The 16,770-nt window shown below is 39.1% G+C and overlaps 1 protein-coding gene across 2 annotated transcripts in view; it reads left to right on the forward strand.

The window, feature by feature from the left end:
- Nucleotides 1-16,770, forward strand: part of adcy7 (adenylate cyclase 7) — a 58,721-nt gene that overhangs the window by 39,134 nt on the left and 2,817 nt on the right. The window contains exons 6-25 of one of the 2 annotated variants that reach the window (XM_020626098.3): nt 1,640-1,800; nt 4,375-4,486; nt 4,852-4,979; nt 5,623-5,781; nt 6,460-6,592; nt 7,276-7,458; nt 7,930-7,970; nt 8,552-8,611; nt 9,522-9,599; nt 10,452-10,521; nt 10,641-10,738; nt 10,832-10,916; nt 12,686-12,823; nt 12,968-13,075; nt 14,043-14,242; nt 14,418-14,529; nt 14,894-15,052; nt 15,244-15,390; nt 15,639-15,746; nt 15,885-15,999. In XM_020626098.3, coding sequence (XP_020481754.2) covers nt 1,640-1,800; nt 4,375-4,486; nt 4,852-4,979; nt 5,623-5,781; nt 6,460-6,592; nt 7,276-7,458; nt 7,930-7,970; nt 8,552-8,611; nt 9,522-9,599; nt 10,452-10,521; nt 10,641-10,738; nt 10,832-10,916; nt 12,686-12,823; nt 12,968-13,075; nt 14,043-14,242; nt 14,418-14,529; nt 14,894-15,052; nt 15,244-15,390; nt 15,639-15,746; nt 15,885-15,999 — 2,395 coding nt within the window. The remainder of the gene's footprint in view (nt 1-1,639; nt 1,801-4,374; nt 4,487-4,851; nt 4,980-5,622; nt 5,782-6,459; nt 6,593-7,275; nt 7,459-7,929; nt 7,971-8,551; nt 8,612-9,521; nt 9,600-10,451; nt 10,522-10,640; nt 10,739-10,831; nt 10,917-12,685; nt 12,824-12,967; nt 13,076-14,042; nt 14,243-14,417; nt 14,530-14,893; nt 15,053-15,243; nt 15,391-15,638; nt 15,747-15,884; nt 16,000-16,770) is intronic. The other variant, XM_020626105.3, reaches the window with a different exon arrangement.

Here is a 16,770-nt window from a genome sequence, read left to right on the forward strand (position 1 = left end):
ACAGCGGTGCAAGCTCTCACTCACAAACACGTTCTTATTGTCTAACAGAATCATTCCTACACATGTATCAACACCTTGATTTTTTGCACATTTTGTGCATACTATCTGATTTAAAAAAAAACATGAAATTGGGTTATTTTGTTTTTTGTTTGCCTTCACTAATTAAAAATCTAAATTTCTATGTTTGTATTGTTTTAGTGTTTTAAATTTTTTTTTTAAAAGTCATTAAAGAATGAAAAGCTGGGATGTTTTGAGGCAAAACACATTCACATCTTTGTGATAACACGCCAAATCAAATTAATATGCAATTTCAATATTTCTAGCCCTTGAGATTTTTTTTACAACCTGAAAAGGGTCCACAAACACTCTGGGGAAATAACAGGCTTGTGCAAGCTTTAACAGGAAGAGTCTGACGGAAAATGATGACATGTTAAATCATGAGATCCTGCAGTCTGATTAGAGGTTATCTGAACGTTTGCTTTCCTGCAAAGCATCGTGTATAGTATATGAATATCCTTAGGCTGGCCAGTTGTAGCCCAGAACTAAATCCCTTTTAAATTTAACATAAAGGTTTACACATTCATTCCTCATCCCACCTGAACAATGACTGTACTGATTACAACTTCACTTTGCAGAAATTCAGTGTGAACAATTTAAAGGAGATGTTTACATAACAAATGTTTTTCAACAAATTGACCTCTTAAATTTTGTTTTTACACAGAAACACACACAGACATCTACCCTGCTTTTCTTTCTTACTTAAACACATCTATGCGCTGACACACATTCGTATACACACTCACACAAACACTGCTTTTGTGTTATCTCACCTTAACGTTAATAATATTTCCCCCTCATGCCTTGATTTCATTCTACATCCTTTAGAGGATTTTTGATCGCAGTGAGTGTATTATGTAAAAACAAAATCCTCAACAGACTTTGACTCAGCCAAATAAGTCAGATGAGTTTAACTGACGTCTGTGAATTTGAAGAGGGATTCATTATTTCTTGAGAAGCTGCCTCTTCAGATTTTTGTCTGACTCAAACCATTGAACAGGCTTCTGGCTATCGTGGCAAACAGACTCTTATTAATGTTAAGTGTATCTTTCCTAGCAGAGTCTGTAAAATTATTCCACTATTTTGTGATTCCCACTGCAGGCTATGAAGGCAGCATGTTGATATCACTGATACCAAACTCACCCCTGTAAACTCTTTTTTAACCACTTCTGCTCTCAATTCTTATGAAAAACATTAGTATGGCCTTAACAGTGGCGATCGGTGCAAGTACTGCAGTGTCACTACAATAGCTTTAAAGAAGAACAAAAAAGTAAATAAAAAAAAGAGTAATTACTTCATTATGAAGATTAAAAGATACTAATTTGAACTGAAAAGTGATCTGATAGATTAATGAAAAGGGAAAAGTTCATAGGTATTTTACTCTTGCCATCACCTGCCCAGGGACAACAGATTGAAATTAACTAGTTAGCTCAATCTGGTACAAAGCGCCTCTTCTCTATTGAGAATATTTTTTTTTTTGTACACCGTCCCTGATTCAGATGAACTAAACTGTTGATGGGGGGGTGTCTTGGAGTCTGACTTTTTGAATGTTGAATCATGCAAATTATGTTTATTTCTGCAGGAAAACCTGCTGCAGTCTGTGCTGCCGGTCTACATCTCCATGAAGATGAAGCTGGCAATCATGGAGCGCTTACAGGACTGCAAGGACAAAGAAGAGCAACAGCGATTGGTCAAAGATAACAACTTCCACAGTCTTTATGTCAAGAGGCATGAGAATGTCAGGTAATACAGCAAACCTCCTTTAAATACATGAACAGCCAAAGAGTGCCATTAGAAGCATTTGTTAAATACAATCATCTCATCCTGTAAGCCTCATTGTATTTGTCAAACCACATTCCTCAGGGTGATTTAGTTAGAAGTATGTCTTCAGCAATCAGGACCTAGAATAGACACTTAGGTGTCTTTCTACATACCGGTAATTAGGATTTTTTGTTAAATATTGAAGCAAGTATTTTGACTGTCCTGTTAGGGTAAGATGACAGGATTAGATTAGATAGTCGATTCCAACTGATTGGATGGGATCACATGTGACTATAGATGTTTTCAATGTTTATACTGTATGTTCTGGATGTCTAAATTTGTAAATTTGTGCATTTGCCTTTCAGTTTCTAATGTGTTGTGTTCGTTCTAAAGCCTTATAAATGTGTTGTGTTAATGTGTCTTTAAAACAAGCATTTTAAACCTACTGAGACCCTTCGTTAAGGTTAAACTAAAGTTAAATTAAAAAAAAAGTAAGAGGTGACCCTATTCAAAGAGTTATTTGTAAATGCTTTAATTTAGACAACAACCTTAATATCTTATTTTTTTTTAAACTTTCAATGTTTTGGAATGATCTGAAAATGTTTTTTTTATTATTATAATTATTATAGCATTATGCTTTGACTTCACATTGGATATGGTAGAAAGCAAAGACGTGCAAACTAAGAGTAGTAGATTTCCCTGCTTCTCGTAATGATGGAGATCATTACCCTGTCTGTTTTTTTTTTCCAGAGCAGTGACCCAGTTACAGCTCTTTGTTTTGTGATTTAGAAAGTGCTGACAGATATTGGGTCAGCTTATGCTGAACTTTGGCAGATGGCTCACCAGCTCATTTTGACTGATAATTGTGGGCAAGATTCGGCCTCAGTTTTACGTCAAAAAGGAAATTCCTTTTAAGAGTCTATTCCCACGGGCACTGGAAATATGGTTAGCTGCTTCTTCATAGTTTTTTAATTCAATTTTTTTCTCAATGTGGGAACTTTGATTTTAAAGAGCAAACTTGGGTCTGATCAGTTTAAATTAAAGTAAGCAAATACATAAAGACAATGGTGTTCTGGCATCTATTAAGTAAGAAGTTTTCGACTTGTTAATCAAGAGGTCATTGTGCAGGCAGCAGTCATCATGTTCAGTTAGGCCCATCGTAAGAAGGTGTTGAATGATAGGCTGCATCGCTGACCTCTCCCTATAATTACTCCAGTCAGATCAGTCATTAGCTCTGTTGTCTGTCTCATGAAGCACCTGCTAATCTTCAGCCAGTCAGGTGGAGTTTCAGGGTCCATCTGCTGGTCAGCAGACAGTCCGTCATTCATGTCAGGATACAAGTTTTTGACGGCTAGTAGAAGTAGTGTGCCTTTATGAAGTGCACCGTGTATAACTGTATCACACACAAACACACATGGTGGATACTGTGGTGGTGTTGCTTTTATGTATCCAGTGTAAAATGATGTTAACTCTATTAACTGTATTCTTGGATTTGTATCTAACTGTTGAGAAAAACATGGCAGTGAGATCCCATTGATTTCCACCTAAAAACATATTAAATATATCCCCTCATGTTGTGATTTACATGCACAGCATTCATCACACCGTGTCACAATGTTTGGCACAGTTTGTGACTCAGTGACATGAGCATGGTGGTCACAGAGACTTTCATAGCAAAGGTTAGAGTTTCAGTTCCCATGCTAAGACAGAGAGGCAGGTCAGGTGCTCTCTGTGGGTTGGACTTTTGCCAAACTTCCAGCTGTTCTTCTCAGTGTTCTGGGGTCCTTCACAGGTCAGATGAGACAGATATCTGTGTCCTTACGGGGTCTGCTGACTAGCAGCTACAATAATGACAAGGATATGATTCGGCTTAAGACCAGACAGGCATTTTGATTCATTCCTTGATCAGGTCAACAAGAGTGAAGGGGAGGTGGTTTGAGGTGTTTTTGGGCTTTTTATGCCATTATTAGAGTGACAGAACAGTGGATAGAGCCTGCAATCAGATCAAGAGAGAGTGGGGAATGACATGGAGCCACTGGTCAAATTGGAAGCAAGGCTGCCCGCTTTAACACTGTAGCCTCTCTACATGAAATCATTGGTCCTAATTCTGTGGCCATAACTGTCTTATGGTTCATAATGTCATAATGGTAGGAGAGGCTGAAAATCAGGCTAAATAGGAAGAGATCATGGTCATTTTATACAGACAGAGCGCAATTAAATCCTCCACACACTGGAGGGGAAAAAATGAATGAGGAAAAAATGACACAAGTAAAAAGAAATGAGGCTTCATGAGGGAGTATGGGAACAATAGACATTTGAATAGACAGACCATAGAGGTTCAAGCTCAGCCATGCAAGACCATGTTTAAATATTGTATTCATTAAAACCCATAAGCACAGTTTTGGTCTTTATCAAGTCTCTTCTTTAAAGGGTGCAGAGTCAGCTAAGCTTGCATATTAATAATCTTATATCTTGAAAGGTCACATTTTACATGTCAAGGCTGAGACAATGTTTCTGTGTATGGGAGTGTGATGTGTCTGTCTTTATTTCTCTCAGTATTCTTTATGCAGACATTGTGGGCTTCACGCGATTGGCCAGCGACTGTTCTCCTAAGGAGCTAGTCATTATGCTCAATGAGTTATTCGGGAAGTTTGACCAAATTGCCAAGGTGAGTCATCATTTAAAATTGTATTATTGCAAAAAAACAAACGCCCTTTAATTTAAGGTTGGCACCTCACCTTTTTAAAAGACATGAGTGGTTATAATGTAAAGAAAGAAGTCGTGAGGTCCTTAAAGAAAGAGTCCTCTCAATCCTCAGACTAGCTAGAAAAATTCAGTTACTGGCAGCTAACCACAGAAACTCTCTCTCCTCTTATCAAGCTGCAACGCATACACTTAAACCTGAACAGTTGAGGACTGTGATCATACTGAGCGCCTCCCGTTTGTTGAAGAAGTCATATCCTCTTTTGCTGCCTATCCACATAATACTCTATTTTTTAGTAATCTAGTATCTTCTGTTTTTATTTATTGTAGGAAAATGAATGCATGAGAATAAAGATACTTGGAGACTGCTACTACTGCGTATCTGGGCTGCCGGTCTCTCTGCCTAAACATGCAAAGAACTGCGTCAAAATGGGCCTGGACATGTGTGAAGCCATCAAGTGAGTTTGTGCCAACCATAACCCTTAAACCCTTACAGAATAATGCACTGTCTCCCAATTTAGTGTTGAAGCAATGTTAAAGGCAGGTTGAGTGACTCAAAATGTTGAGACTTAAATGTTTTAACAGTTATCTGTGGAACATCTCAGAGGATGTTGTGTTTTATCTGTATAACAGGACTGTGACTCATTCTGTGCTTAGTCATGCTCTTACAATTGCACATGATAAAAAATGAAATGCAATGTTAAAGAACATAAGACAACATTAGGGAAGTCTGAATAGATGTTGACTCTAGTGGTTCATAGTTTTTAACCAGTTGTGAAAAAGCACAGCTGGAAAAGGCACAGAGGCCACCTTTTTTAACCACACCGTGAAATTGATAGCTACTAAACCCCTAACTCAGTGACATCAAGGTTGTATTTGTTTTGTTCAAAATAGTACATGAATACAGTTCTTAGAGGTTCACTAAAGCTATTGACCCAAACAGGTGGTTAAAATAGACACACATGAAAAGGACTGTGAACTCTGTGACTATGTTAGGGAATGTTAGGTCATCAGTCTTTGATTGTACCTTAAAAGACTGTTGAGCACAAGAGACAATCATGAACACCGTTGAGCTACAGTATTGATGTGAAACTCCTTCAGGCAAGTCCAGGAAGCCACAAGAGTCGATATCAACATGAGAGTGGGCGTGCACTCAGGCAACGTACTCTGTGGTGTGATTGGCCTTCGTAAATGGCAATTTGATGTCTGGTCTCATGATGTCACTCTGGCCAATCACATGGAGTCAGGAGGCCTTCCAGGGTGAGTGGCACTACTTTTGTAACCGTGTCTTTTCTTTCGATTTTGATTCAAAATGTAATTTCAGGTTAAGTGAAAGTGACACCTTAGTGTTACTGTACAACAACAAAACTGTACCCAACATTAATTTCTACTTATCGGATGACAATCAATGTCATGACATAACTGGTTTCTATTAGCGTCAGAATGTTTTTGCCTTTTTTAACTCATTTGAGAGGTCAGCGGTTGATACAGTCGAATTTTGGTCAAACTTTGTCACATAAAACCAATGTAGGGTTAGGGTTAGTGTTAGGCTAAGGGGTTAGGTGTTAGCCTTTTGCATCTCTGTACAAAGGCTGTTGTCTGTTTAAAATTAAATTGTCTTGATACAAATAAAGTATCTGCAATAAAAAGAGTTAATATTACATTCAGATTCAGACTCAATCAGCTACCTCCATAGTTTACTGTTTCAATCATGTTACCAAAAGTAAAAATGCCATTGGAATAATGGATCAAATTCAATCTTTTTTTAACTTTTAACTCAACAATTTCCAACTCCATCAAGTCAGATCTTTGAACTAGGGTTAGTGTTAGGGTTGGGTTAGGTTAGGTTAGGGTTAGGGTTAGGGTCCTTATCTTTTATGATATCTTCTTCCATGTCAAGGACTTAATTGCTGGTTTCTCTGTTTCCATCAATGTTAGGCGTGTTCACATCACAGAAGCCACACTCAAACATCTCAACAAGGCATATGAAGTGGAAGTAGGCAACGGCCACAGCAGGGACTCCTACTTAAAAGAACTCAATGTCCAAACCTACTTAGTCATTGATCCAAGGGTAAGTTCTCTGTCTGTCTTGATTGAACATACACCTGGTTAGGCAGAGAGTGGGAAACGCTCCGACACTTAATTGCCGATATGATGATGTAGCATATTAATGGAAAAATAATAATCTTAAACATGTTAATCATTTTGTAACTATTGATTTCATTTGCTGTGTACAGACAACACATGGTCTTATTATGATGAATTTAAGTAATGTAGTTGAACAAATTTTGGTTTTCATTGAGATGAATCATCTGGTTTACAGGTCTTAATGTGTGGGAGGCATCTGTCATTTTAGGCCACATCCATTACTGCCTACCATTTTTTTCTTTCATGTTTATATGCTTCTATTGGCAAGAAATCCCTCCATCACTCTGTTAACATATTCCCCCCGCTCCTTACAACATTTAGTACATAAAAACAAATTTACATGACCCGTCCACCAGTTGATTCAGAGCGATCATGCTAAAATCAATGGCATTCTAACAAGTACGTACAAAACTCACCCAAAACAAGATGCAGAGCAGGTTAGAAAGTCCCATTAAAAAATCAAGAGGATTGCACAGCTTTAGTGAAAGCATTCCAACGGTGAGTGTTCTCTAATGATGAGGAGTGTACTCACTAGTTTTTCAGCCCTAAGAGCTTCAGCTAAGTGTCCTGTTAATGGAATATTCAATTTTGTGTTTGTTTCTCAAGTCCAAGGACCCATCATTGAACAGCGCAGCCAAACCTCGGGTGAATGATGGGCTGAAAATGAGGGCGTCTGTTCGTATGACCCGTTACCTGGAGTCGTGGGGGGCAGTCAAACCTTTTGCCCACCTTCAGAACCGAGAGGGATTCACCCCAGACAGCATTGTCAACGGCAAGCCACGCTGGAAGGTACACATGATGTTTTTTAGTTATTGTTAAGATATCAATTCTCTGACGGAGACCATGTTAAAGAATAGTGTTCAGATTCAAGGCGAGGTCGAGCTTACGATTGTTACGATTATAAAACAACAAAATAACTACACATTGTTCTGTTATGAAAGGATGGGTTTGTTAAAGCACTGCTGCACTGTGACTTTACACTATCAATGACAAAAGAAGGGACTTTTTGATTTGCTGTAGGATGTTAAATCTTCAGGCAAGAATGAGAGACTTTGCTTTTGAGTGATTTTGTAATTTCATAATGAACAACAGCTTAGTGTTTGAGAGGTATAACTAAGACAAGTGGTAACCAAACAGTGACTAGTTTAGTCCTGAGGCCACATGGACAAGTTAGATGTATTGAGCTGTGGTGGGTTTGGCCTTCGGGACTCATATTTTCATGCATTCTTATTGTGTGAATATTTTCCATGTTTATTCCAGGACATCCCTCTACGATCAGCCCCTGGTACCAACACTGAGAGGTAAGAACCTTGAAAGGCAGGAATGATGATTTGACATATAAAGTCTCCATTTGGTCACTATTTAGAGGTTCTGCATTTTTTAAATGCTTATCTTGGTAGCCGGAGAAATGTGTTTTCGATCAACTTTACCTGCCAGAACTTTCCCTTATGTTCGTAAAATATGAACTGGTCTTTGCTCTGTCTTCTTTCCTTTTAATTAAATTGTAATACATTATATTGAAGTATTCATTTTCTAGCAGCCATCACATTGTTGCTGATGTCCAGCTAGACATACAGAAATTGTCGTAATTTAAAAAAATCATCTATAATTAAAGGAGACTGCACAAGGGGTTGGTAGGTTTGTGTTGTAGCTGAAATCATGATTTGATTTCATGTATGCACAGTCCAATCTAGCAGAAGCAGCAGCAGGTGGTGAACAGTCTGGAGTTAAAATAAGGTGCACCTCACCCACTCAGGCCTGATGACATTAATGAAGGAATATTTTTTAACTGATGTTTAAAGGGTGACTTTTTCAAAAGTGTGTGCCTTTTGGCTCCAGCTGTGTTCTGATAAATGTGTGTCCTATTGTTGGGCCCTGACAGCTTTGATGAGTGTCTAGAAGAACCGTTCTCCTTGCCCACACCTCCATTCAGCAGCTATAAGTGAGTGGGGCCTTCATGGCCCACAAGGTCCACATACACTCACGGCAGTAGTTCCCAACCTTTGGCCTTCTGACCCCAAAAATGAACAAAAACGCATGGAGCTTGCTAATATTCACTTTTTGCAAGAGTAAAGGAGGTTTGACTGTAAACAACAGTTTTTTAGTTTCCTTTTTTTTTAAACTACAGCTTACCTCCTTGCAATGACTGGGCTTCAAACTATTTCCAAAAAAGGAATTATTACACTCTTGTTGGAATTTTTTATTATTTGTGATAGTACTGGCTAAAATTACTCATTTGTTTGGAAAAGAAAAACACTTCAACATTCCCACCAATCAACCTACCTTTTGAATCATTGTCTGAGAGCCACCCAGGGGGAGAACTACTGCCTTTGTGGAAGGCCTTGTAATTCAAACACTAACCTAAGAAGTGGTGTAATACTGGTCTTTTATCATTGATTCTCACTGCTACAGCCAACATGTCAGCCTTAAAGCCATCAGAAAACCTGTAACCTCTGTAATCAGACTGACATGCTCTTATTAACACTGATCACTGACTGGGGCTTGTGTGTATCTGGATCTGTGCATCTGTGAGAGTGTTTCCTTCCCGATAGAATAGGGGGCTTCCACGCAGAAGCACGGCAGAGACACTCCCGCTGAATCCTGCAGACAATGTCACACTTGCACTCCCTCTAGGCAACTTTCTCACAGGCACAAAACCTAAACTTTTTCTCACTAATGCTCAGAATTGCATTAACCAAGTTGCCCGTATGCACAGCTAACCTGGACACGAAGTAACCTGCATGACCTGATCTGTTTTTTGTCTTTTTTCAGGCATCTGTTCCAGTCCTTTTGCGTGTTTTAGCCTCTCTTTGTCTGCTTTTTTCTCACTGTCTCTGTTCTCTACTGTGCAGGAACAAATCCCAGAAGAGTAAATTTGATGAAGAGCTGCACAATGAGATGACGACTACTATAGATGAGCTCAGCAGCAAGTACGCCCATGTTTACATTGAAATCACATTTTGTGCCTGTGATATATATCTCTAAGTCTTTTTACACAGAATTGCATGAAACAAAGACTAAAGGTTAAATGCGTAGTGAACTACACAAAGCAGAGGAAATCCAGCAAAACAGGTTGCACTTTGATGGTAAGAGGCATTTATTGCTCGACCACCTGCGATCACTAACAACATGCAGAGTCCTTCAAAATTAAGGTAAACCAGCAAGACAAAATTCATGTTGGCCGTTTTGGGGATAGGGAGTAGAATGCCTGCTCACTAGCACGTTAGCATCGCCTTTTTAGCAAGTTACTCTACTATTGTTACTCTACTATAGTGAGCATTAAGCTTAAAGCATCCCTTTGCTTAAATACAGCCTTATAAAGCAACAAGCATAACTGTAGACCGATAGTCTTAGTGGTTCAGATTTCACAAGTGTCTTCATTATTCTTTAATATGCATATACTGGTTTTAATACTTCACTCAAACACAGAGGAAAGTCTGAGGTAAATGGGCCTAGACTGTCCTTCACATGAGATCTATAATTATAAGGTAATGTGTAACTCAACTCATCATTAATAAGGTAAATTCAATCTGTTCTTCATTTTCCAAGAGAGGCCTTCCAGTTACTTCCAACATAATCCAACGTTATTGTGTTAATTGTTAATCCAAAGAGATCAGTGTAGCAGCTGTTTATTACCTGTGTGATCCAGTGCTTTTGTCAATTTATAAAAATAAAAAAAACTCAATACACTTGAAATGTGAAGTTGTGTTTGTTTTCCTGTCTTTCTTTTTTTCTTCCCTCTCTTCCATTATTTAGTTGTTGCCTTTCTTCTTCTCTCTTAGGCAGTGGTCAAAGTCTGAAGAGACCGGCAGTCTAGCTCTTTGGTTTCCAAAGAAAGACCTAGAAAAACAGGTTAGTTGAAGTCAAAGCTGCAAGATTATAATTGGAAAAATTCTCATTGTTGTACATCTGTGATCAAGCATTCTGGTGCTGAACTAGAGGCTCATGTGATCTGTGTTTCCTCCTCCTAGTACCGAGCCCTGGATCTGCCGATGTTCAAGCACTATGTAGGCTGTGCCACCTTTATCTTCCTTTGTATCTTTGTGGTTCAGATGTTTGTTACAAAAGAGTGAGTATGAATACATTTGAACTTTTATTTAATATCAAAACTATATCACAGAATTGTGAATTTTGACTTACATTTGACTTTTCCTATTCTTAGTCGACAGTTGTTGGGGAACGTATTTGGAGTGTTAGTTTGTGTGCTGCTGCTCACCATGGCTATCTGTTTTGCCAGTCACCTACAGGTCAGTATGAGTGGAGTCTTACCTCTGACTTTCTGATAATCAAGTGACTAAAGTGCAAGTTTCAGCTGGTCCCAGCTAACATTTAGACATGTGGAAAATGAAGAAAAGAAGGCCTCACAGGGAAAGTAAACCTGTCATAGCTCTAACAGTAACCCACACTGAATGTAGATCAGAGTAAAAATTTCCACCTTGTATAACTCTGGTCCAGCCCTGAACTGAATAACTTGTGCATGACTCACGTATGTGTTTTTGCATAAGATTGGTATTCATAAATGTAATTTCCTTCTGCAGTAGAAGAGAAAAATACATGTGGAATTCTGTATGTCTTTAATCTGAAGGCCACATGAGACATGTTAAAAAGTTCAGGAAGCCTTCAGCAGAAGTTGCAGTTTACTTACTGTCAGTAAACTTCCTTAAACTTACTCCTGAAATGTTTGGCTGTATTAACAAAAGAGCACAGATTTGTAATCTTAAAAAAAAAAAAAAAAAAAAAAATGTTCTGAGTATTAATCCTGAGATATTAAACTGGTGAGACTGTGGTTGCACCCCGAATGTCAGGGAATGAAGAAATCCATTTTGCTTTAGGATGCTGGAGTTGGAAGAATTCTGTTTTTAAATCTAACATATCATATTTTGTCCTATTTTAGAAAATTTGTTTTTTTTTGTGTAATTGTATTACATTTTATTACTCACAAAACTATAACTAAGATTGTTTAAAAATAATTTATAATATTTTTGCATTCTTTACATAACGCCATGTTTAAAGGGGCTATATGTAACTTAAAAAAAAGACTGCTTTTGTAGTGATACCGTATGGCCGTTAGGCGAACTGCACCAGTAACCTGTTGCTCGCTCTCCCTCGCGTGCTCTTCATACGTGCTCGTACGTACACAAACAAGCATCGTCATCGGCCGCAAAACACTGAATATTTATAATGTTATAATGCATAATGTTTACAGAGGAGGTAAGTAGACATACACATGTAAAAGTCTGTGAAGGAGTCTGTGTGTCTGTATTCATTCTCCATCCTACAAACCTGCTGAAAGCAGGAATGTGTGATGAGTTTGTCCGCCTTTGAGAGCTCCTAGAGTAGATAGAAGTGTGTGGAAGTCGGCCTCTGGCTGGGCAGGTGAAGACCGGGAGTGTGTGATGAGTTTGTACTGTTGATCTCTGTAAGAGGAGTGGATTGAGGAGGACGTTGAGACCATGCATAAAATGTCACTTCCTGGAGCTTTTTCAGAAAATACGACCCGGGGAAAAAAAAAATATTTTTCACATCTGTTAACCGTTCGTTTATTAATGGGTGATAAAAAACGATTTATACATTTTATAAAGGGAAGTCTTAAAAGAAGACATCAAGGTGTTCTTTCACTGCACTTGTTCTTCAGTTTTGAGATATCAAGCATCACTTTTTAGATCAAAAATAACACAAACATATTATGAATAGTAAGTGGTTGGTCAATGAAGGAAGGTGGGAAAGGATGTGTATAGTGCACATAAGTGTTTCACAGCCAGAATTAGTCAACATGTCATGTATGCTATTCCTTGCATTCACGGCCCTGTAGCTTTCTATAGCTAACCTTGGACTTATGGATGACTTCTGACATTGAGTCCTTGACAGGCAGTGTTTTCTCCTCTCAGACAGATTCCTTCACTCAAAATAGCGAGCACTGAGTCTCTCCCACGTGATGTCTAAAGACTGAAAAAGTCACATGCTCGCTCCTCATACCTTTTCTCAACTTCTCCTCCCATCCCTTTATCTTCTGCAGCGCCTGTTTCCAAAGAAGCTGTCAAGATGCCAGTGGCTCCCAGCTGTGTCTGAGGCGGTGGTCAAGCGGCCGTGTGTGCGCCTCCCTCTTGCTGCCATCACTACCACGGTCATCATTGTCCTGGCAGTGTTCAACGTGGTATGACCACACTCACATTTTTTGTGATAAGAGAGGCTCATTATGTACTCTATGCTATTTCTGGCTGTGCTACACTTAATAGCTACCATGCCAGACTTCAAAGCATGTTGCCTGTCAGTAAATTCAGTTTTATCCCCCCTGCAGTGCTTCGTCCCGACTCGTGTGACAGAATGTTCCCGTGATAATGACACCCTGTGTCCCAGAAATGATTCCAGTGGGCAGGGATTAGAGGCCGATTTCCTCTGTCTGCCTGTGAGTGATGGAATTATTAAACCTCAATTGTAATGACATTTCATTTTGTGTATTGGACTGGATTACATAGCCTTTACAAACATGTTCATGCATCTCCTCAACTGAGAGAAAGAAATTGGTACCATGAGCGTGGATTTGTGCATCATCTGATGTGCATACAGTGCATAGACCAGAACATCAGAAAACATTTGACGTCAAATCCCCCCGGGGACAAATAAAGTTTTTTGAATTGAATTGAATTGATATCATCACCATCATCATCAGCTGCCTGTGGGGAAACACTAAGATTATTTTTTTTGAAGTAGACTTTGATCCACATCGCACACATTCCTTCTACAAAAACTTCTGTTCAGTAAAAATTGTGTTTTAAAATGAACGTTCCTAACATAGACTGTATAAACATGGACGTAGTCTCGGTGACGTAAAACCCTTTTGAAGCCCATCGATGGCGGCGGCCATATTGGAAATGCTGTTCCAAACTAACTTTGGGTCATCCTCCTGACAAAAAGCTACTACGACCCCAAGCCCGTCAGTCAGATCAGCCACACCTGAATAACTCCTATCCGTCATAAAATAATGTATTTGGTGATATGCAAGCTTATTTTTATGTGCATTAAGTGCATTACATTATAGGCTTGTGTTTTCACATATTCCACGTTATAGATTTCTGGTGGAGCTTTCAGCCGCACTGCATTGATTTTTTATATGTTCAAGAGGACTTAAATTATATATGTACATAATGAAATACAATATACCAAATACCTTATGGTTCTAAAAACAAATAGTGTATAATTAATGCAATCATTTAAGATGATAAATAAAGGTTCTTTATGTTCATACATTATAGTTTGTTTTTAAAAAGCAATGTAATGTGATGTTGATGTTATTGACCTGAATGTTAACGACAGTTGTTGTTGCTGTCATATGGCCCTGGTCTAACTCCATCCCTTACCTCTGTCTTCCTCAGTACTCGGTGTACTGCTGCATCCTCTCACTCATTGCATGTGGAGTCTTCCTCCGGGTGAGCTTTGAGCTCAAGGTGCTCTTCGTCAGCGTGGCCACTGCAGCATACTACAGCATCATCCTCAGCATCAAGAGCAACCTGTTCAAGTGCTACGAAAAGGACCTCCTCCATCAGATCAGTCCAGACTCCTGGAACTGCAGCAGGTGGGACTGAACATACAGTTAATCAGTTCAACACAGTAGTTTAGTGAGAAACACTTTTGAAACATGTAAGCAATCAGTGCTGGTGGTCAAAGGTCAGTTCAGTTTTTGTTTCCATAGGAATGATTATTTATGTATAGACATGTAATGGACTTGAATGTTCATGTTTGTTCTACAGTTCTGAGGGTGACGGTGCGCTGAGATTTTTGGGGCTGGTGAAGCACCCTCAGGTGATGAGCTGCATATATATCACCCTGTTCCTGGTCACTGTGCTCATCATCTCACAACAGGTAATGCCAAACTTCTCTGTCATTCTCATTGCTTTTACAATTTATTTTCCCTTTCATCACAAACCCACTGTTAAAAACAAATACTAAAAGAGCATTGAAATGTACAGCTAATGCAAGTTCAGAGGAACGTTTGAATCTCTCAGAAACAAATCTTTGTTTTTCTAATATTTGCCAGTTTGGCCCTTCCAATTGTTGTAAAATGGTAATGAAAAAACATTGATGAACACAATTGATGTTCTTTAAAATGAAGGCTCCAAAGCAAACACCTTTAAACATCTTAATCTGCCTCTTCGCTTGCATCTTAGTTGGAGGAAGTGAGGAAAGGAGGCAGAAACTCTAAACTCTCTTTGCTCCTTTTTTCTAGAATGAGTCATGCTTCCGCCAGGACTTCCTGCTAAAGTATAAGAACCGCACAGAGCAGGACGAGATCGAGACCAGGGAGAACCTGAACCGGCTGCTGCTGGAGAACGTGCTTCCAGCCCACGTAGCAGCACTTTTTGTTGGGGAAAATAAAAAGAACGAGGTGAGACTTTCTTGAAAAACAGTACTATATTTCTTGAATTATATTTACTTTTTCACTTAATGATTTGGAACAAAAAGAAAATAGTAAATTGTGGTTTTATGAATATTTATGATTATATAGATATTATCGGTTTATTGATCCTGAAACTTACTGCTTAATATTATTCACTTTTTGTTTTTCTCCCCAAACAGGACCTGTACTACAAGTCCTATGACTGTGTGTGTGTTATGTTCGCCTCGGTTCCTGATTTCAAAGAGTTTTACACCGAGTGTGATATCAACAAGGACGGTCTGGAATGCTTGAGGCTCCTGAACGAGATCATCGCTGACTTTGACGAGGTTAGAAATACAAAGATCCTCTTTTTGGTTCTCATCCCTTTAGTCTTTGTTGAGTGCATCAATGTGATACATGATGTTTGAGTGTTAAGAGACACAGCACAGTCTTGTTATCTAAACTCAGGACTAAGAATAAGAGTTGAATACCCATTGCATTTCATGCCAACAGGAGAAAATACTGAGACTGATGAAATGAGGAATGATGAATTCCCACACATCTTACACTCTTGTTTTTCTCTTACTCGTAACAGCTGCTGTCCAAGCCCAAATTCAGCGGTATGGAGAAGATCAAGACAATTGGCAGCACGTACATGGCTGCTGCAGGGCTCAGTGGGACGCCTGGTCAGGAGAACAATCAGGTGGAGTAGCAGCTGCCTCAGACCAGGTTCAGGCCTGGGTCAGAACGCCTGTGTTAACTTGCAAAGCATGATCACAATTTTATAGTTGTCATATAAACATGAATGTTTCATGATGATTCTGTTGAATGTTCTGTTCAGGACAAAGAGCGACAGCAGGCACAGATCGGGATCATGGTGGAGTTTGCCATCGCTCTGATCGGCAAGTTGGACGGCATCAACAGACATTCCTTCAATAGCTTCAGGCTGCGTGTGGGTGAGTGTGCTCAGCTGTTTGGCAGCTTGGGGAGGAACCTTTCATTGATGACTACTGCACTGCACTGTATCCAGCTTACACAATAAGGCGACACGTTTCCCTGGTTACATTGTGCAAAACGTGACTGGCATTTGAGCTTTTTCTTATTCCTTACAGCAATATTTCAAGCTAATGTACTGTTTCCTTTGACAGAAATGTATAGCCTGTGCTTTATGGCTGATGCTTTTAAATAATGTTACAGTGGCTGTTAGCGTAGAGACAGAAGTCAGAAGAGGATTTGATGTTTGCTGTCTGGGTACAGTTTTTGCGAAAGAGACAAACTTACGAGACTTATGAGACATAAAAACTCAAGTTTTGCAGAGTGCCGTAAACCTTCAACAGGGCACTTTCCTTGTGATGGACTGGTCTGCACTGTCTGAATTTGAAGCCAAATCCTCAAACTAATACTTTTTGAATACATGTGTATATGAAAGGTACCCTATTCTTTGACCAGTGTTAAGAAATGTTTGGTTTTTTTGCGGTCAGAGGTACATTTGGCAGTGTATATAGGATTATGCTCTTTAATTTGCTCCATTGTTTGCTGCAAAACTCGAGCTAGAACTGCACCTTTTAAACAAACTGAAAGTGAAATGTTCTTCAGCCCTACCACTGCGCTCCACAGGTGACAATTACAGCACAAAAGTAAAGGTTGAAACATTATGTAACAGCAGTGCAACAACAAGATTAGTTGAAACATAGAATATGACTGTGCACTGTAAGCTCAATGTTAGT

Source organism: Labrus bergylta, chromosome 3 (assembly GCF_963930695.1).
Source record: "Labrus bergylta chromosome 3, fLabBer1.1, whole genome shotgun sequence".
NCBI lineage: Eukaryota > Metazoa > Chordata > Actinopteri > Labriformes > Labridae > Labrus > Labrus bergylta.